General features: G+C 35.3%; 2 protein-coding genes and 1 long non-coding RNA gene across 3 annotated transcripts in view; 1 reads left to right on the forward strand and 2 right to left on the reverse strand.

The window, feature by feature from the left end:
* LOC139986429 (uncharacterized) overlaps positions 1–21,215 on the reverse strand; it is a 62,838-nt gene extending 41,623 nt beyond the window's left edge. Inside the window, exons 1-6 of the mRNA XM_072001755.1 lie at positions 20,673–21,215; positions 19,716–20,083; positions 19,155–19,374; positions 18,845–19,064; positions 18,142–18,427; positions 14,821–15,379 (exon numbers count right to left, since the gene is read on the reverse strand). Of these exons, the coding sequence (XP_071857856.1) occupies positions 14,821–15,379; positions 18,142–18,427; positions 18,845–19,064; positions 19,155–19,374; positions 19,716–20,083; positions 20,673–21,153 (2,134 nt within the window). The 5' untranslated portion in view covers positions 21,154–21,215. The remainder of the gene's footprint in view (positions 1–14,820; positions 15,380–18,141; positions 18,428–18,844; positions 19,065–19,154; positions 19,375–19,715; positions 20,084–20,672) is intronic.
* On the reverse strand, positions 1,506–5,831 carry LOC139998472 (UDP-glycosyltransferase UGT5-like). Its single transcript, XM_072023040.1, has 5 exons — positions 5,323–5,831; positions 3,239–3,606; positions 2,661–2,880; positions 2,353–2,572; positions 1,506–1,930 (listed from the first exon to the last, which is right to left on the reverse strand). Exons 1-5 carry the CDS (start codon positions 5,798–5,800, stop codon positions 1,642–1,644), a joined length of 1,575 nt encoding a protein of 524 aa, XP_071879141.1. The 5' UTR covers positions 5,801–5,831; the 3' UTR covers positions 1,506–1,641.
* LOC139985633 (uncharacterized) lies at positions 5,868–10,808 on the forward strand. The gene is made up of 2 exons (XR_011799459.1): positions 5,868–5,900; positions 10,682–10,808. It is a non-coding gene; the product is annotated as an uncharacterized lncRNA (long non-coding RNA).
* Positions 21,216–21,618: the final 403 nt, after the last annotated feature.

Below are 21,618 nucleotides of genomic sequence, written 5' to 3' on the forward strand. Positions count from 1 at the left end.
AAACACTTGTAACAACTACAAAATTCTTTTCCAGTACATATCTTTTGTTACTATAAGAGAAATTGTTTGAATTAGCAAGCTAGATAAATACAACATCAAAGATTATTTGTCATCTGGACGACAAGCTGACAAGTATTTGCTAGTAAAATAAAATGCTTGACAAACATCATTTGTCACCAAATGAAAGGTCTGATAAGAATAATTATAAGGATAAGTAGCCTGATTATTTGGTACGAGGTAAAGGATTACTATAATAATTAATAATTAGCTTGGATAAATTATGGCAAGTATCACTTGCTGGTATAAAAATTATGATATTTATTAGAAATTCATAGCAATTGTAAAAATTTCATATATAATAAAACGTGCAGTATATTTGTGCGTAACAGAAATGTTTGCTATAAGATATACTCATTATAAAGACGTGATATAAATTAAAGCAGAAATAGATCATACATTTTTATCTATCTGTGAGATCAGGATTACCATTCGAGATTTGAAAACTGTAGTGCAATAATGAATTGTCAAATTTGATCTGGAAATGTCGCGAACTTTCTTCAACGAAGAATGCTTGTCTCTTTTACGGTTTTCGTAACTGGAATTCCCAAAATTGATGAAAGGGATAATTAACAAGAGTTCCTTAACCGAAAAACGTGCGACAAAATGTATCACAGGAACTACAATGACACAAGAACGTCGTGGAGTAATAAATTTAATTCTATATTTTGTACTTTTATTATAATTTTCTAACAAAGCCTAAAGCGATATGCGCTTACGTAACATCTCTTTTTTATCTCTATGCACATAACACTACGTTAAAGCCTGTAATTCGCACGTATAGTGTTAGAATACTGCTATAAAAATAAAAAGTGTAATAGGGTTTCTAAAGATTATTGTTTTCTTAAATAGATATACTTTCATTATTATTCTATTTATCTTTGATGTTACGATTTTTCTACATAATTTTGTATCAATTACAACGGATTTACTTCGAACAACTACATGATGCCTTCCATTTTTTAAAATTACAATATCAGTCATCGACTACATTTTGCTTCGCTTAACGCAGTAGGGTGCGGAGACTTTTATTGGCTAAATTGCAACATGCTCGCGAATGACAAGGGTTATTTGATCATGTGATTAAGATATTGCCAACAATACTGATTGATCCCTTCTAACATAAGGTTTACAGTATTTCGTTTTCGTTCCTAATATCAGAAGACGCGCTACAGTTAAAAACAATAAATTCGGAAACAAACGAAATAGCTTCAAGAACGCAACAGACATATGTAATATCAATACTTTACTTCGACATACCTATGTTTTCAATGTAATTTCTCCTAATCGATGATAACAATTTACAGTAAACTCGACGATTCCTCAAAAAATCTCAATGATGAAATCAACAATGTACAAATGAGATTTTAATGTTAATCAAATTTTTCTTACATTTGAATGTTTTTCCGTGCAAGAATCGTTTGTCTTGTGACTAGTAATTGACCAGTTATGAAACGCGGGATAATCATTTTCTTAACGAATCTAGAAGAAATTCATTCGTTGAAATGAGATGCTAAACGCTTGCGTCACTTGGATTGAATTGTGTCATAAATACTTCTCTTTAATTAATTACGTCATAAATGCTTAACTTATCTTTTGCTTTTCAGTTAATTTGATTTTCTTATGCACATAGACGACAATCTTGGCAATTAAATAAAAGGTAGTAGAAACGATCAAGAAAATTGTGATCGTTAAGAACGCTACAATATCCATATCGCAACGTTGATACCAAGGCTGAACTGCTAGAGTACTGCGAAGATGAGGGGCGCCTTTCGTGCGTACCACGTACTCCGTCCACCAAACGAGATTCTCCACCGGATCGTACGGTGTATCCTGAACGACATTTCGGACGTAAAGCATCCTTTCTTTGTATCTGAAAACAAGCATACTAAGTTCAACCGAAAATCACATCACATAGTACATTATCATCGACCAATATCATTGAAAGATTTACTAGAATAATCTAATAGCTAAAAGGATTTAAAAACACCGTTCTATTAATTCTTTTTCCATTTTGAATACCTTTCGATATGAAAATGACTTGATTGCTTTCCTTTCTTTATTCAGATGAATCTACAATGTCGACCAACTTATAGTAATAATACATTGGGACACAGAAAATTTTATTTCAAAAATTCTGATTAGATGGGATCCAAACAAATCTTCTCCAAAAGGGTCGTGTGATTGCAAAAACGAATATTCTGAAACTCGTCCGTCATTTTCACAGATTAGGTAGTTCTAGTGTTAAACTCTTAAAAATAGCACAATTATAACAGGAAGGTAGTTTATACTCACCCTTTGTTAGTTATAAGCTCTGTAATAGCATTTTCAAGTTCATCCTTCTTAAGGGTTGTAATTTCCAAAATTTTTCCAATACCCAAAGCTTCCATTCTGGCTACTTGATAACCTTGATCGCCGAAAATTGCGAAGCCAAGAACTGGTACCCCGTAGTGAACGGTCTCTTCGCTGCTCTGCAGACCTCCTTGATAAATGAACAATTTAATGTTCGGATGAGCTGCGGATTGGTACGATTAGTAAAACCTTTTTTCATCAAAGAATTGTGTCTGCGATGTATAAATATTTCGTAGAAAATGAAATCATACCGAGAATAGTTTGTTGTGGGAGCCATTTTCCAATGTAAACATTATCGGGTTTCCCGGGCAAATCTTCCTCGAATTTCCAGACAACTTTATAAGGCAACTTGGCGAACACGTCGCAGAACACGCGTCGGATCTCCACTGGTAAACTTGCACTTCTTGCGTTACTACCAAGACTAAAGTAGATGAACCCATTTGTGGCGCCATCCAAAAATACTTGTAAGTCCTGTGACAAAATAGATCATCCTGATGAAAGACACGTGTTTGTAAAAGAGTAAATTTTATATAAAAAATAATAACTAAGAGGAAGCTAGTTCTGTTATTTTTGGGGAATCTTTGAATACTGATTTAGAAGAATTTATGAGTTAATTAACAAGTAAAAAACTTTAACACTAGTAAGAAAATCTTGATGCTCCTAATGCATCTTACCCAATTCATCATATCGTTTCATACTACTGTTTTGCTGTTACCGTTCCTGTACAATTTATTAGTTTATTTAACATACATGTAATAAAATTGTATTTGTGCTAGAGAAATCCTTATTTAATATACACGTAAATTTTGTGTTACTGTATAGAACTTACCTTAGGCAGAGGTTTCGGCTTCTTTTCTATGTGGGAGGATGTAAACGTGATTACGTTCGCAAGTTTCGGTCGAGCCGGTGTCATAACGTCGGCCTGATTGACGAAAATCAAGCTAACGTTCTTTAATACGTCTAGCATTGGTGGTAGAGGCCCAAAATATTTCTCGGCCACTTTCTGTTGGTGAGGAAAGATCTTATAGTAGTAGTAGTATACGTTATGCCACATGTTGACGAAATTGCGCAGTCTCTTCAAGAACGGTAGATTCGTACCCGTGTTGTCTTCCATTTCCCACGTGTATTCGTGAGAAGGCAGAACGAATCCACCAAGAGCGTGTTCGTTAATGGCAATCAACCCAAATGAACTTAACCCTGCGGTCATGCAAAATATACTGATGATTGATCTTAATCTATTAATCTAATCAATGCTTATTTAAACATTTCTATAATGACTACATTAAAAATTGATAAAGAAATGTTAATTTCAAGTAGGATAATTTTATTTTTTCTAACTATGTGTAGAACATATGACATGCTTGATTTTTAATAGAAACAGGATCACGTGTTATATAGGAAATCTGCAAATAAAGAAATTGATTTGTTGCACGCTAATTTATTAGCCGGAAAAAGTAAATAATTCACTAATAATATTGTAGTTTCCCTATTTAGATATCCTTTATTTTTTGCATGTAGTTTCATTTTAGTTATAACTGAATTATCTCATACATGTACACGCGCTGAAACTGACGTAATTGAAATAGATTTCTTTTCATCGTTAAATTTTGAGTTCACAATTAAAGAAATTTTTTGGTAAGGGATGACACTGTTAACAAGTTAAAATAAGATTTTCTATAAATATGTAGCGTGTACGGAGGAAGGCCGTCGCCTTCGTAACAACACATCCGAATTACATTAAATAGCCATCGATATGTCCACCTCATTTACATGTATTCTTATCGAAATTCATCCATTCAAGCACTTAACGATAAGAGCACAACATTCTAAATTCCTCCTTACCACCTTGAGAATAATTACAATGTTTTATGTACGTAGTCTGATTATTTCAACTTCTCAAACTATTAATTCAAGTGGTTTCAATTTTTACAGTTAGTTCAGTTGATTTAATTTTATACATTTAATTTTTTTTATATATAATTATAAATATTGTATATAAAATTATATGGTCTTGCATTTACGTTAAGCAGTCTGCCAGTTTTTCTATGAGCGTTATCGCTCCTATAAATTTTGTATTTCCTTATAACATTTTTTTATTTTTCTAACTAGTATGTAACATTGGGTCGTTGAGATTGGCAAGAATTGATGGTATTTTTATTCGTTAGCTAATTCGCTGTTTATATCTGTAGTGTGTGAAATTCACTTTTGTTCTTTCTTGATTTCAACCTTTTATGTACCCAGTACCTTCTCTTCATTTTTCTATCATCTTCCTGCTCATCGAGTAGGTCACGATACTAATGCAACCAGTTCTTTTCTAGTACGTTTGGTTCTTGTGCAAAATGAGTCACAGTTGCGAATAGTTCGATGCTATCCCAGTGTCGCTCTGGCGTTCAGCTCTTAAATGGACAACGCTTAATATTGCGAACGTGTCTTTGAGGTTTCAACCATTTAGAAGTATGTTTTTTCTACTTCTTCTATTACTAGCTTCTCATGCTGTCATAGAAAATCTATATGTGTATATGCCAAGTACGATTCAAATGGTAGGTTGCATACAATAACGCTCCTAATCATTCGAATGATACTCGTTTTGTACTGCACTTTCTTTTTATTATACTCTTAATGCATGATTTTTCATTAAAACTATTACCATGTAATCAAATCCAGTTCAATTTCAATTAAAAATATTTCAAATAGAACTTGGATAGTTTCGAAAACATGATTTGACATGATTCGTTCTTTTGTAGGAATATGCGTATAACACATATAAAGCTATATGTCAATTCTTCGCATCATTCTACGTCGAAAAGTATTTGAGTGCACGTGCTACGAGCTTCACCCTATATATTCCTGATTTTCAGAACGAAATAAAGGTAACAAAGCTAATAAATATCAATATAATTGTTAAAATCATACCTATCATAGGAACATTGAATCGATGTGCGAATGCGTAAGTTGCGGGCGCGAAGAGGAATTCCGTCATGTAGACATCGAACGTTGCATTGCTCTCTGGAGCATACAGCTTCCGTAGTTCTGTAGAATTGAGCACCGTTTCCGCAACAGCTCCGATTTTAGGCAACATTTCTTCTTCCACAAGATGCAACCAGCTTTTTCCCTCAAATCGCATTTCAACATAATCTAAACTCTTTGTGATTCCGTAAGATTGGCTAATATCGATTTGCGTAAAATTCGGTGATTTGATATTTGGTATAGGATTCGCTGTGACCAGCACAACTTCGTGACCCCGTTTGTGTAGTTCCAGCCATAATCGTCGGTATGGTATTTGATGGCTGTAGGATGGCGAGGCAACGATGGCTAGAATCTTGTAACATTCCGTCTTCGCAATGTACAAGACGCACAGAACGAAAAACAGACTAGACTGGTGATACTTCATATTCCTCGCGTCGGGACGAATAGAAGCAGGTCGCGGTTATGGGTCTACTAAAGAGGACGTCTCCAATTTACATAACCTATGTAATGATGATACGATATCGGTATATGTTGCGAATTTAAAATTATATCCGTTATCGCTGAATTACCGTCCTATACCACTGTTAAGTATTGTGTAATGGCAATGCGTGTGTGCGCCATGGATATATTGTTTCGGCGTATATCTTACTGCATCGTATGAATCATATCATATAGATATCATCAGTGATTATTCATTTGCGGGCTTTTATAGTATATTTATGTAGTATATTATATATTATACGATATATTTGCCAGTATTTCATGTCAGATACAATTTAATGCATGGTTCACCCTTTGTAAAATTTCTGTTTGTATTTAACGATAAAACGGAGAAGTTAAGGGATTTGTAAAGTATCGTTTACAATCGATAATACGAATATATGTGTGACTATTTCCAAACAGTATTCATTCAGCCGCCGACTGCGGAAGCGTGAACACAGTGTGTGTCTAGTACCGAGTGCAGTTACAGTACAAGTGACGCCCCTCCGTCGAAAGTGTAGTGAAATCAAAATAATTCAAGTGCTTCTAAACTCAACAGTGAACAATCAGACTCTTCTAATCTCCAATTCGAATCATAGCCTCTCGACTAGTTATTTCTATTTTAATTAACTAGCTCTAAGATAGCTCAAACATCGGGAACTAGCTTGCTCGAACAAAGCTATAACCGCTTTATTCTCCTTCCTCCGTGGTAAAAGGACAAACTATCCCACGTTCCAAACCATACAAACGGTAACAAAAAACGAACGCCAGACTCACCCAACAAAAACATAAATATCTCCACATACAACAGATTCGAACTAGTAGAATCCACACACGACACTATGGACGTAATATAAACACCACCAAGCCAACAACAGCAAAAGACTCCTCCGCCCCCACCAATCCTCATCGATGACGTCATTGATATCCAAACAATGATCAGGTTCATCGAGAAAGACATCAACAAAGAAGATTACCAACTAAAAATAAAAGACAATCACGTTTAGTCAGAACGCTAAATTCCACACTTATCAACTAAAACAAGAAACACCTTTTCGAGTGGTACTACGCAACATTCACCACGCTGTTAACTTAGACGAACTGAAATACGAACTCCAAAATCTTGGCCATGAAGTTACCATTATCAGCAATATAAGACACAGAATCACAAAAAACCCACTATCTTTATTTTTTGTTGATTTAAAGCAAAAGCCAAACAAGAAAGGAACATATAATATCAACCGATTAATGAACTCGATAATAAAATTCGAACCACCTTTTACAAAAAAAAAAAAAAAAAAAAAAAAGGATAGTTCAGTGTAAAAGGTTCCAGAGATACGGCCACGCGCAAAAATATTGCAACCACAATTACTGCTGCGTCAAATGTGCAGGTCCTCATTTTACAGAGCAATGCACTAAATCAACAGAAACTTTTGCGAAATGTATCCCCTGTCGAGGAGACCACCCTGCGAACTACAAAGGCTGCTCAGCCTACAAAACCCTATATAACAACAAGTACCCCAAACCCAGAGTAAAGGACCTCATGATTCCAACACTCAGCCCACAAAAACTATCTACTCTTTCAATCTCCTATGCTCAGCTAGTTCAAGGAGTACAAAGCAGACCGATAATGAACATTCCCAAAATATTCCAGTCCTAGTTCCCAGTCCACAAAGCACGAATAATCACGATAGGCTCGAAAAATTAATCGAACAACAATCAGAGCAATTTAAAAGCTTGCTATCACTGCTTACACTCCTTGTGAGCAAACTACACTGCGACGTAAAATAACACCATTACACATAGCTCTTTGGAATGCCAACGGTCCAGCTCAGCACAAATACGAACTAATATTCCTCTTAAAACAACAACAAATTGACGTAATGTTCATATCTGAAACCCACTTCACCGATAAAAATTACCTAAAAATAAATGGTTATAACTTCTATCATACCCAGCATCCCAGCGGAAAAGCCCACGGCGGCACCGGAATTATCATAAAAACCAGCATAAAACATTATGAGCTTCCATCATTTCAGAAAGACTACCTCCAAGCCACAAACGTAGCAATAGAAGATTGGCATGGTCCAATCACCACGTCAGCAGTATACTATCCTCCTAGACACTCTATCTCTAAAAAGGACTTCGATAACTTCCTCGAAGACCACGGCAATAGATTCATAGCAGGAGGAGATTACAACGCCAAAAATACCCAATGGGGCAGCAGACTTATTACAGCAAGAGGTAAAAATCTACTGAACAGTATAAACACCGACAGACTTAATTACCTCAGTACGAACGAACCCACTTACTGGCCCACTGACAATAACAAACTACCTGACTTATTAAACTTTTTCATAACCAAAAACATCTCGCCAAGATATGTCCAAATCAAATCTTCTATAGAACTCTCTTCGGATCATTCACCCGTAATAGCAATAATTAACTCAACGATTATTGAAAATCTACCTAATGGCTTTATTCGTAACCAACTCATCAACTGACAACTCTTTAGGGAAATCTTCAATGATACAACATCAGCCTCAATTCGCTTAAAAACAAACGAAGATACAGAAGCAGCCGCCGAATACCTAAACACTAGCATAGTAAACGCAATCCGTTCTACCACACCTATGAAGAGCTTCGACAATAAACACGAATATCCCCACCACATATTTAAAAAAGTCGTAGAAAAACGCAGACTTAGAAGAATATGGCAGAGCCATAGAACACCCGACGACAAGCGCAAGCTAAACAATGCAACAAGAAAACTCACCAAAACCCTTAGAAACTATAGAAACGACTGTTTTCAAAAATACCTTGCCAACCTATCTTCCACAGCTGACTCTAACTACTCACTATGGAAGGCATCCAGGAAACTCTCTCATCCTCCGCTAACGATCCCTCCAATTCGCTGTCCGCAAGGTGGATGGGTTCGTATCCCTATTCAAAAAGCTAACTTGTTTGCCAGTCATCTAACTAACGTCTTCAAACCAAATTCCCCCATTACTCCAGATGAAATAACCGAATACCTGCACTCTCCCTTCCAGATGTCTCCTCCTATCGAGCCTTTCTCATCGCTAGAAGTCATAGATTAATCCGACGCCAAAATCCTAAAAAAGCATCGGGGCATGATCTGATAAGTATCAAAGCCATTAAGAAGCTTCCCATAAAAAGTATTATGATCATCACTTCCATTTTTAATGCAATTCTCCGCCTTCAATACTATCCCATGCCCTGGAAAATATCATTGATTACTCTCATTCCCAAACCTGGAAAACCAATATATGAAACCGGCAATCGCCCAATTAGTCTTCTGCCCACCTTGTCCAAACTATTCGAGAAGATGCTAATGATACGACTCCCTCCACTCTTAGAGGATCTAAGATCACTGCCAGATCAGCAATTCGGTTTCCGAAAGCAACATTCTACGATAGAGTAAATTCATCGTATAACTCACAAAATCACGTAAGACTTAGAAAATAAAAAATATTGCACTGTGGTATTTCTAGACGTTCAACAGGCATTCGACAAAGTATGGCATAGTTCAAACTAAAGAAAACCTTACCACACACCTACTACTCTATCCTAAAATCCTACCTAACCAATAGACAATTCACGGTAAAACACTTAGACGCTATAATCTCAACATTTCCAATAGAAGCTGGCATACCCCAAGGCAGTGTCCTCGGATCTCTGCTGTTCAACATCTAGATACACTGCAGACTTACCAACTTCGACAGATATAACTATAGCGACATTTGCCGACGATACAGCCTTATTAGCTTCGCACTCAGACCCGACAATTGCCTCGTCTACTCTTCAGCGAGGTCTCGACTCTATGGAAGAGTGGTTCCACAAATGGCGTTACAAAGTCAACGAAAACAAAACCAGTCACGTAACTTTCACGCTACGAAAACAAACTTGGCCACAGGTGACGATAAACAACATACCTATTCCAGATAAAGAGTCAGTCAGATATCTGGGCATGATTCTGGACAGAAGATTGACATGGAAACAACGTATCTTAGATAAAACCAAACAACTCGAAGCAAAATTTAAAAAATTCTACTGGCTCATCGGCCGACGTTCCAACTTAAACACGCAAAGTAAAATTACACTATACAAGGCCATATTAAAACCTGTTTGGACCTATGGAATCCAACTATGGGGAACAGCAAGTAATTCCAACATAGAAATTCTCTAACGATTCCAATCGAAAACCTTAAGATCCCTAATAGACGCACCTTGGTACGTCACCAACGAAACGATACATCACGACCTCGAGATACCCACAGTCAAAGAAGAATTATCCAAATTCAGCAATAGACACAGCACGAGAGTTAACAACCACCAAAACCTTCTAATTACTCAACTACTCGACACGTCGGAACAGATCCGCAGACTAAAAAGACATTACACCTTAGACCTAAGCACGAGATTCAAATAGAATCAAACATACTATAAACAATTATTAACCATGTCATAGTACCACGCTAGATAAAGTTACTTAAAATTCTCTAACGAGAATTGATCGTAAAATAAACGCAAATAAAAAAAAGAAAAAAGAATTTTTATCATAAACGCTCATAACCGAACATAACGGATAGCTCCACTTTTTGAGAATATTTCTATACATATTAATTTTAATACGCAAAAATTAATTATGAGCAATATTTTAATTAGGGAGTGGAATTTTGCTTCTATATTTTTTATAACGATACATTATCAATGTTCTATGAATAGGATGTGAAGATATCATGTGAATATAAACCGTGCGAAGCTTTGCTAAATACTTGTAATAATACTACAAAATTCTTTTCAGGTACATATCTTTTGTTACTATAAGAGAAACTGTTCGAAATAGCAGGCTAGAGAGATATAACATCAAAGATTATTAGCCATCTGAACGACAAACTGGCAAGTATTTGCCAGTAAAATAAAGTGCTTGACGAAGATCATTTGTCACTAAATGAAAGGTCTGATAAGAATAATTATAAGGATAAGTAGCCCAATTATTTGGTAGGAAGTAAAGGGTGACAATAATAATTAATAATTAGCTTGGATAAATTATGGAAAGAATCACTTGTTGGTATAAAAATTATGATATTTATTACAAATTCATAGTAATAGTTAAAATTTCATACATAATAAAACGTGCGGTATATTTGTGCGTAACAGAAATGTTTGCTACTCAATATAAAGGTGTACAATAATATAAAGAATTTATTTCGAATAACTACATAACGCCTTCGATTTTTATGGATATCGATACTTTGATACTCCATACTTTGACATACCTATGGTTTCAACGTAATTTCTCCTTGCGCTACCAAGTGAAAAGCAATGTTATCATCGATTGATAATAATTTGGAATAAACTGGACGCTTTGACAAAAAATCTCAATCATGAGATCAACAATGTATAAATGATATTTTAATATTAATCAAATCTTTCTTTTATTTGCAAGTTTCTCCGTGCCAGAATCGTTAGTCTTGTAACCAGAGTAACTCGCTAATTATAAAACGCGGGATGATCATTTCCTTAACGAAACTAAATAAAATTCATGCGTTGAAATGAGATGTTAAACGCATTTATCACTTGGACTGAATTGTGCCATAAATACTTCTATTTGATTAACTGTACCATAAATACTTAGCTTATCTTTTGCTTTTCAGTTGATTTGATTTTCTTATAAATGTAGACGACAATCTTGGCATTTAAATAAAAGGTAGTAGAAGCGATCAAGAAAATTGCGATCGTTAAGAACGCTACAATGTCCATATCGTAACGTTGATACCAAGGCTGAAAAGCTAGACTACTGCGAAGATGAGGGGCGCCTTTCGTTCGTATCACGTACTCCGTCCACCAAGCGAGATTCTCTACCGGATCGTACGGTGTATCCTGAACGATATTTCGGATATAATGCATCCTTTCTTTGTATCTGAAAACAAGCATAATAAGTGCAAGTGAAAATTACAATAGCACATTATCATCGACCAATATCATTGAAAGATTTACTAGAATAATTTAGTAGCTAAAAGGATTTCAAAATTTCGTTCTATTAATTATTTTCAATGTTGAATACTTTTAATTACATTTTCAAATTACTTCATTGCTTCCCTTTCTTTATTCAGATAAATCTACAACCTCGTGTAATTAAGAAAGCCAATTGTTACGTCGGCCGACACTCTACCTAATCCAGGCCACACACCGCGGGCAGGATGGCAGCTAGATGTCCTCACATCCTTATTGCGTACTCTCAAGAATCCTAAGGATCGACCATAAATCTTGGAAATTTTAGCTAAAGTTCTTTAGATCGAACAAAGATCTTTTTATTGGAGCGTTTTCTAAGGTTTATGGTTTACTACGGGAAAACACGGGAAAGTTAGTTTTTCTCGCGTACGATGCATCCTACTATCAACTTTCTATCGAGGGCGGCTAAGATCCTCCCTAGTCCACCAACCGTCTTATTAGCCAATCAGAAACAATGTCTGCTGCCCTCACTTTCCCGACCAAAAATGTCATTACGAAATCCAATGGTCCCCTGTGCTAGACACACCCATCACCAGCTTTCCTCCGACACAGCATCGTTACTCTCTTCAGTTTTTCCTCGTCGTTAGAACAGTCAACAAGTCTGTAACGGGTTCTACCCTTAAGTCTAAGTTGTTCTTCATCGTTAGAACAGTCTAGAAGTCAGTAACGGGTTCTTCTACTCTTAAGTCAAACTTCATATACATCGCTAGAATAGTCAACACGTCTGTAACAGGGCTCTTACTTAACTTGTACCGACGCACCAGTGTAACTGTCCACCTTTACAAAGCTGCTGGAATAAATGATATTATATACGTGTTAACTCAGTGTAACCTCAGCTAAACCACCCCCATTACTGTAACAGAAATAAGGGGATCGATCAGTTCGTGGCGTCGATTGTCTAATCGAAACGGGAATTTACGATTTCGTTGACGTGCTTTCTCGCGATTGCATCACTACGGGAACGGTCGTAACACCAATATTCCGAAACCCGTCTGTCATATTCGCAGACTTGGTAGTTCTAGTATTAAACTGTCAACAATAGCACAATTATAACAGGAAGTCAGTTTATACTTACTTTTTGTTAGTTATAAGCTCTGTAATAGCATTTTCAAGTTCATTTTTCTTAAGGGTTGTAATTTCCAAATATTTTCCAATACCCAAAGCTTCCATTCTGGCTACTTGATAATCTTGATCGCCGAAAATCGCGAAGCCAAGAACTGGTACCCCGTAGTGAACGGTCTCTTCACTGCTCTGCAGACCTCCTTGATAAATGAACAATTTAATGTTTGGATGAGCTGCGGATTGGTACGATTAGTAAGACCTTTTTTCATCAAGGAATTGTGTCTGCGATGTATATATATTTTATTGAGAATAAGATCATACCGAGAATGGTTTGTTGTGGTAGCCATTTTCCTATGTAAACATTATCAGGTTTCCCGGGCAAATCCTCCTCGAATTTCCAGACAACTCTATAAGGTAACTTGGCGAACACGTCGCAGAACACGCGTCGGATCTCCAGTGGTAAACTTGCACTTCTTGCGATACTACCAAGACTAAAGTAGATGAATCCATTTGTGGCGTCATCCAGAAATGCTTGTAAGTCCTGTGACCAAAAAAAATAAAACATTCTCATCGAGAGACACGTGTGCGTAAAAATGTGTAAAAATTGTGTTTCATCAAAAATAATAACTAAAAAGAAATTAATGATATTATTGTTCAGGAGCTTTGTAATGCTTGTTGGGAAACATTTTGTAACATAATTAACAGTAAAAAATCATTCCATAATTCTAGCAGAAGTGGGACCGCTTCTGCAATTTACCCAAGTTATCATTCAGTCTCAAACTACAATATTGCTATCACCCATACTATAATTTATCATTTTACTAAACAGAAAAGTAATAAAATGCTATTTGTGCCAGATAAATCCATATTTAATAAATAAATCATTTTATGTTACTGTATAAAACTTACCTTAGGCAGAGGTTTCGGCTTCTTTTCTATGTGGGAGGACGTAAACGTGATTACGTTCGCAAGTTTCGGTCGAGCCGGTGTCATAACGTCGACCTGATTGATGAAAAGCATGCTAGCGTTCTTCAATACGTCTAGCATTGGTGGCAGAGGCCCAAAATATTTTTCAGCCAATTTCTGTTGCTGAGGAAAGATCGCGTGGTAGACGTAGTATAACCTATGCCACATGTTGACGAAATTGCGCAGTCTCTTCAAGAACGGTAGATTCGTACCCGTGTTGTCTTCCATTTCCCACGTGTACTCGTGAGAAGGCAGAACCAATCCACCAAGAGCGTGTTCGTTAATGGCAAGAATCCCTAATGTACTTAACCCTAAGTTCATGCAAAACGAAATTGTAGGTGATCTTAATTTGTTAATCTACAAGAAACTAACAATACGAGTAACCTTAAAAGTAATTTCTTTTGAGATACTGAATATTCCAACAAATAGTTTACTTTGGTTATATGCAATTGCATATTCATATTTTTGCATCTTCAAATTTATATCAAATCCCTAAACATTCGCGATCTAATCTTGATATGATAATGAGTTCAATTCGATTGATTTGGAAATGTGGAAAGTGTATTCTTTAACCATATTTTTGAGACTGCTGAAAGTTTAGTTCTAGTATACAATATTTCGTATAAAATAATATGTATATACGCCTTTCTAGATTCATAATGTTATTTTCTAAATGAATCACTTTCGAAATCTCTTTTCCGTTTAATTACGTCAAATGTTAGAAGATATATACAGGTCGTTTGGAGGACCTTTTACACGTGTTGATTCTTCGGAACATTCTACATCAAAAAGCATTAAGGTGCACGTGCCACCTGCGTGACACTACGTATATTCGTAATTTTCAAAACGAAATAAAGATAACGAATCTAATAAATACAAAAATGATTGTTAACGGCGTACCTATTATAGGAACATTGAATCGATGTGCGAAAGCGTAAGTGGCGGGCGCGAGGAGGAATTCCGTCAAATAGACATCGAACGTTGCGTTGCTGTCTGCAGTATACATCTTCCGCAGTTCCGTAGAATTGAACACTGTTTCCGCAAAAACTTCGACTATAGGCAACATTTCTTCTTCCAAAATATGCAACCAGCGTTTTCCCTCGAATCGCATTTGAACAAAATCGAGAGTCTTCGCGAATCCGTAAGATTGGCTAATATCGATTTGCGTAAAATTCGGTGATTTGATATTTGGTATAGGGTTCGGCGTGACTAGTACAACTTCGTGACCCCGTTTGTGTAGTTCCAGCCATAATCGTCGATAGGGTACTTGATGACTGTGGGCCGGTGACGGAATTGTGGCTAGAATCTTGTAACATTCGGACTGCTTCGCGATGTACAAGACGCACAGAGCGAACAACAGACTACAAAGGTGATGCTTCATATTGCTCGTGTCGAGACGAATAGAAGCAGGTCGCGCTAATGCGTCTGCTAAAAAGGAAGTCTCCAAGTTATCGTCATTTTACATAATCTACGTAATAGTGATACGATATCGGTATTTTAAAATTGTTTCAGTTATCGCTGAATTACTGTACCATACCACCTTTACTGTTAAGTATTGTGTCTAATGGCAATGTATGTGTGCGTGATGGACATGTTGCTTTCATGTATATCTTACTGTTTCATATGAATCATATCGTATAGAAACCAGCAGTGATTATTTAATTGCGCTTTTTTATAGTATATTTATTCAGTATATTATATATTATACGATATATTTGTCAATATTTCATGTCGGAAACAATTTAATGTATGGTTCACCATTTGTAAAATTTACGGTTGTATATAATGATAAAACGCAGAAGTTAAGGGATTTGTAATGTATCGTTTACAATCGATAATACGAATATATATATATATATATATGACTATATCCAAAAGTAATCGTAAGAAATGTAAGCATTTTGCTGCCTATATCCACCGCCATTTCTTGCTCACTTTTTGTATAAAAACTTTAACACGATTCAGAAACATGAGAACGTATATGAGAACGTATACGTAAAAATACTTGTATATTGTATATATAATAGCGAGATAAAATATCAATTGCATCTATTGAATCTTTATCACAATGTGATATAATCTAACTTTGCGCCAATATGTTGAAATTATATAACACATTCGTATTCTAGTATTTAATACCATTATGTAGATCAAGTGGCAATGGCAGAAATCACTTGTTACATAAAAGGATAAAATCAACAAATAAAAGACATCATGAGAAAGTTTATTAGAAATTTACTGCTGTATTCTATTACCAGGTTACGTTGTTAGATTGACAACGCAAACTACTGTTATAGCGTTGTTCTAAATCCAAATGCAAAGCTTCATATGCAACAGGCTTTAATGCACGTTCACTTTTATCATCAACGCTCACAAGTGAACATAACGGATCGCTTTTCTTTCGGAGAATATTCCTATACATATTAATTTTAATACGTAAAAATTAAATATGAACAATATTTTAATTAGTGATTCGAATGTTGCTTCTATATTTCTCATAACGATACTTTATCAATGTTTTATGAATAGGATATGACCATATCGTGTGAATATAAATCGTGCGAAGCTTTGCTAAATACTTGTAACAATACTACAAAATTCTTTTCAAGTACATATCTTCTGTTACTATAAGAGAAATTGTTTGAATTAGCAAGCTAGATAAATACAACATCAAAGATTATTTGTCATCTGGACGACAAGCTGACAAGTATTTGCCAGTAAAATAAAATGCTTGACAAACATCATTTGTCACCAAATGAAAGGTCTGATAAGAATAATTATAAGGATAAGTAGCCTGATTATTTGGTAGGAGGTAAAGGACTACTATAATAATTAATCATTAGCTTGGATAAATTATGGCAAGTATCACTTGCTGGTATAAAAATTATGATATTTATTAGAAATTCATAGCAATTGTAAAAATTTCATATATAATAAAACGTGCAGTATATTTGTGCGTAACAGAAATGTTTGCTATAAGATATACTCATTATAAAGACGTGATATAAATTAAAGCAGAAATAGATCATACATTTTTATCTATCTGTGAGATCAGGATTACCATTCGAGATTTGAAAACTGTAGTGCAATAATGAATTGTCAAATTTGATCTGGAAATGTCGCGAACGTTCTTCAACGAAGAATGTTTGTCTCATTTACGGTTTTCGTAACTGGAATTCCCAAAATTGATGGAAAGGATAATTAACAAAAGTTCTTTAACAGAAAAACGTGCCACAAAATATATCACAGGAACTAAAATGACACAAAACCTTCGTGTAGTAATAAATTTAATTCTATATTTTGTACTTTTATTATAATTTTCTAACAAAGCCTAAAGCGATATGCGCTTACGTAACATCTCTTTTTTATCTCTATGTACATAACACTACGTTACAGTCTGTAATTCGCACGTAAAGTGTTAGAATACTGCGTTAGAAATAAAAAGTGTAATAGGGTTTCTAAAGATTATTGTTTTCTTAAATAGATATACTTTCATTATTATTCTATTTATCTTTGATGTTACGATTTTTCTACATAATTTTGTATCAATTACAACGGATTTACTTCGAATAACTACATGATGCCTTCCATTTTTTAACATTACAATATCAGTCATCGACTACATTTTGCTTCGCTTAACGCAGCAGGGTGCGGAGACTTTTATTGGCTAAATTGCAACATGCTCGCGAATGACAAGGGCTATTTGATCATGTGATTAACATATTGCCAACAATACTGATTGATCCCTTGTAACATAAGGTTTAAAGTATTTCGTTTTCGTTCCTAATATCAGAAGACACGCTACAGTTAAAAACAATAAATTCGGAAATAAACGAAATAACTTCAAGAACGCAACAGACATATGGAATATCAATACTTTACTTCGACATACCTATGTTTTCAATGTAATTTCTCCTAATTGATGATAACATTTTACAGTAAACTCGACGATTCCTCAAAAAATCTCAATCATGAGATCAACAATGTATGAATGATATTTTTATATTAATCAAATCTTTCTTTTATTTGCAAGTTTCTCCGTGCCAGAATCGTTAGTCTTGTAACCAGAGTAACTCGCCAATTATAAAACGCGGGATGATCACTTCATTAACGAAACTAGATAAAATTCATTCGTTGAAATGAGATGTTAAACATTTGTGTCACTCGGACTGAATTGTGTCATAAATACTTCTCTGTAATGAATTGCGTCATAAATACTTAACTTATCTTTTGCTTTTCAGTTGATTTGATTTCCTTATGCACATAGACGACAATCTTGGCAATTAAATGAAAGGTAGAAGAAACGATCAAGAAAATTGTGATCGTTAAGAACGCTACAATATCCATATCACAACGTTGATACCAAGGCTGAAAAGCTAGACTACTGCGAAGATGAGGGGCGCCTTTCGTTCGTATCACGTACTCCGTCCACCAAGCGAGATTCTCTACCGGATCGTACGGTGTATCCTGAACGATATTTCGGATATAATGCATCCTTTCTTTGTATCTGAAAACAAGCATAATAAGTGCAAGTGTAAATTACAATAGCACATTATCATCGACCAATGTCATTGAAAGATTTACTAGAATAAGTTAGTAGCTAAAAGATTTTCAAAATTTCATTCCTCTAATTATTTTTCAATTTTGAATACTGTTCGACATGAAAATGACTTTATTGCTTTCCTTTCTTTATTCGGATGAATCTACAATCTCGACCAACTTATAGTAATAATACTTTAGAACACAGAAAATTTTATTTCAAAAATTCTGATTGTTTGAGATCCAAACAAATTTTTCCAAAAGAATCGTGTGATTACAAAAACGAATATTCTGAAACTCGTCCGTCATTTTCACAGATTAGGTAGTTCTAGTGTTAAACTCTTAAAAATAGCACAATTATAATAGGATGTCAGTGTATACTTACTTTTTGTTAGTTATAAGCTCTGTAATAGCATTTTCAAGTTCATCTTTCTTAAGTGTTGTAATTTCCAAATATTTTCCAATGCCCAGAGCTTCCATTCTGGCTACTTGATAATCTTGATCGGCCAAAATTGCGAAACCAAGAACTGGTACTCCGTAGTGGACTGTCTCCTCGCTGCTCTGCAGGCCTCCTTGATAAATGAACAATTTAATGTTCGGATGAGCTGCGAATTAATATGATTCGTTAGATCATTTTTCATCGAGGTATATAATATCTGCGATGTATAAATATTTTATTGAGAATAAGATTATACCGAGAATGGTTTGTTGTGGGAGCCATTTTCCGATGTAAACATTATCAGGTTTCCCGGGCAAATCTTCCTCGAATTTCCAGACAACTCTATAAGGTAACTTGGCGAACACGTCGCAGAACATGCGTCGGATCTCCACTGGTAAACTTGCACTTCTTGCGTTACTACCAAGACTAAAGTAGATGAACCCATTTGTGGCGCCATCCAAAAATACTTGTAAGTCCTGTGACGAAATAGAACATCCTGATGAAAGACACGTGTGTGTAAAAGAGTAAATTTTACATAAAAAATAATAACTAAGAGGAAGCTATTTCTGTTATTATTGGGGAATCTTTGAATACTGATTTAGAAGAATTTATGAGTTAATTAACAAGTAAAAAACTTCAACAATAGTAAGAAAATCTTGAACCTCCTAATGCATCTTACCCAATTCATCATGTCGTTTCATACTACTGTTTTGCTGTTACCGTTCCTATACAATTTATTATTTTACTTAACATACAAGTAATAAAATTGTATTTGTGCTAGAGAAATCCTTATTTAATATACACGTATAAAACTTACCTTAGGCAGAGGTTTCGGCTTCTTTTCTATGTGGGAGGACGTAAACGTGATTACGTTCGCAAGTTTCGGTCGAGCCGGTGTCATAACGTCGGCCTGATTGATGAAAAGCATGCTAACGTTCTTCAATACGTCTAGCATTGGTGGCAGAGGCCCAAAATATTTTTCAGCCAATTTCTGTTGCTGAGGAAAGATCTCGTGGTAGACGTAGTATAAGCTATGCCACATGTTGACGAAATTGCGCAGTCTCTTCAAGAACGGTAGATTCGTACCCGTGTTGTCTTCCATTTCCCACGTGTACTCGTGAGAAGGCAGTACCAATCCACCAAGAGCGTGTTCGTTAATGGCAAGTATCCCTAATGAACTTAACCCTAAGGTCATACAAAACGAAATTGTAGGTGATCTTAATTTGTTAATCGACAAGAAACTAAGAATACGGGTAACCTTAAATGTAATTTCTTTTGAGATACTGAATATTCCAACAAATAGTTTACTTTGGTTATATGCAAATGCATATTCATATTTTTGCATCTTCAAATTTATATCAAATCCCTAAACATTCGCGATCTAATCTTGATATGATAATAAGTTCAATTCGATTGATTTGGAAATGTGGAAAGTGTTTTCGGTAATCATATTTTTGAGACTGCTGAAAGTTTAGTTCTAGGATACAATATTTCGTATAAAATAATATGTATATACGCCGTTCTAGATTCATAATGTTATTTTCTAAATGAATCACTTTCGAAATCTCTTTTCCGTTTAATTATGTCAAATGTCGGAAGATATATACAGGTCGTTTGGAGGACCTTTTACACGTGTTGATTCTTCGGAACATTCTACATCAAAAAGCATTAGGGTGCACGTGCCACGTGCGTGACACTACGTATATTCGTAATTTTCAAAACGAAATAAAGATAACGAAACTAATAAATACAAAAATGATTGTTAAAGGCGTACCTATTATAGGAACATTGAATCGATGTGCGAAAGCGTAAGTGGCGGGCGCGAAGAGGAATTCCGTCAAATAGACATCGAACGTTGCGTTGCTGTCTGCAGTATACATCTTCCGCAGTTCTGTAGAATTGAACACTGTTTCCGCAAAAACATCGACTATAGGCAACATTTCTTCTTCCACAATATGTAACCAGCGTTTTCCCTCGAATCGCATTTGAACAAAGTCTAAACTCCTTATGGATCCGTACGATTGGCTAATATCGATTTGCGTAAAATTCGGTGATTTGATATTTGGTATAGGATCCGCCGTGACTAGCACAACTTCGTGACCTCGTTTGTGTAGTTCCAGCCATAATCGTCGGTACGGTATTTGATGACTGTAAGATGGTGTCGGGACGATGGCTAGAATCTTGTAACATTCCGACTGCTTCGCGATGTACAAGACGCACAGAACGAACAACAGATTACAGAGGTGATGCTTCATATTCCTCGTGTCGAGACGTACTAAAGCAGGTCCTGGTTATAGGTCTGCTAAAAAGGACGTTTCCATGTTATTGTCGTTTTACATAATCTATGTAATGATGGTACGATATCGGTATACATTATAATTTTAAAATTGTACCCGTCATCGCTGAATTACCGTCTCATATCGCTAGTGCAGTTAACTATTATTATGAGTAATGACAACATATGTTTGCGGAATGGATTTGTTGTTTTGACATTTATATCTTACTGTATTATATGATGCATATCATATAGATGTTAGCAGTGATTATTAAATTGCGGCTTTTTATGCAATATTCTTTTAGTATATTATATATCGTACGATGTATTTATCAGTATTTCATATCTTAAACAATTTATGCATAGTTCACAATTTGTAAAATTTGTGTCTGTAGAAATCGGTAGAACTCAGAAATTCAAGGATTTGTAAAAAATTGTTTAAAAT

This window comes from Bombus fervidus, chromosome 1 (genome assembly GCF_041682495.2).
Source record: "Bombus fervidus isolate BK054 chromosome 1, iyBomFerv1, whole genome shotgun sequence".
Classification (NCBI taxonomy): domain Eukaryota; kingdom Metazoa; phylum Arthropoda; class Insecta; order Hymenoptera; family Apidae; genus Bombus; species Bombus fervidus.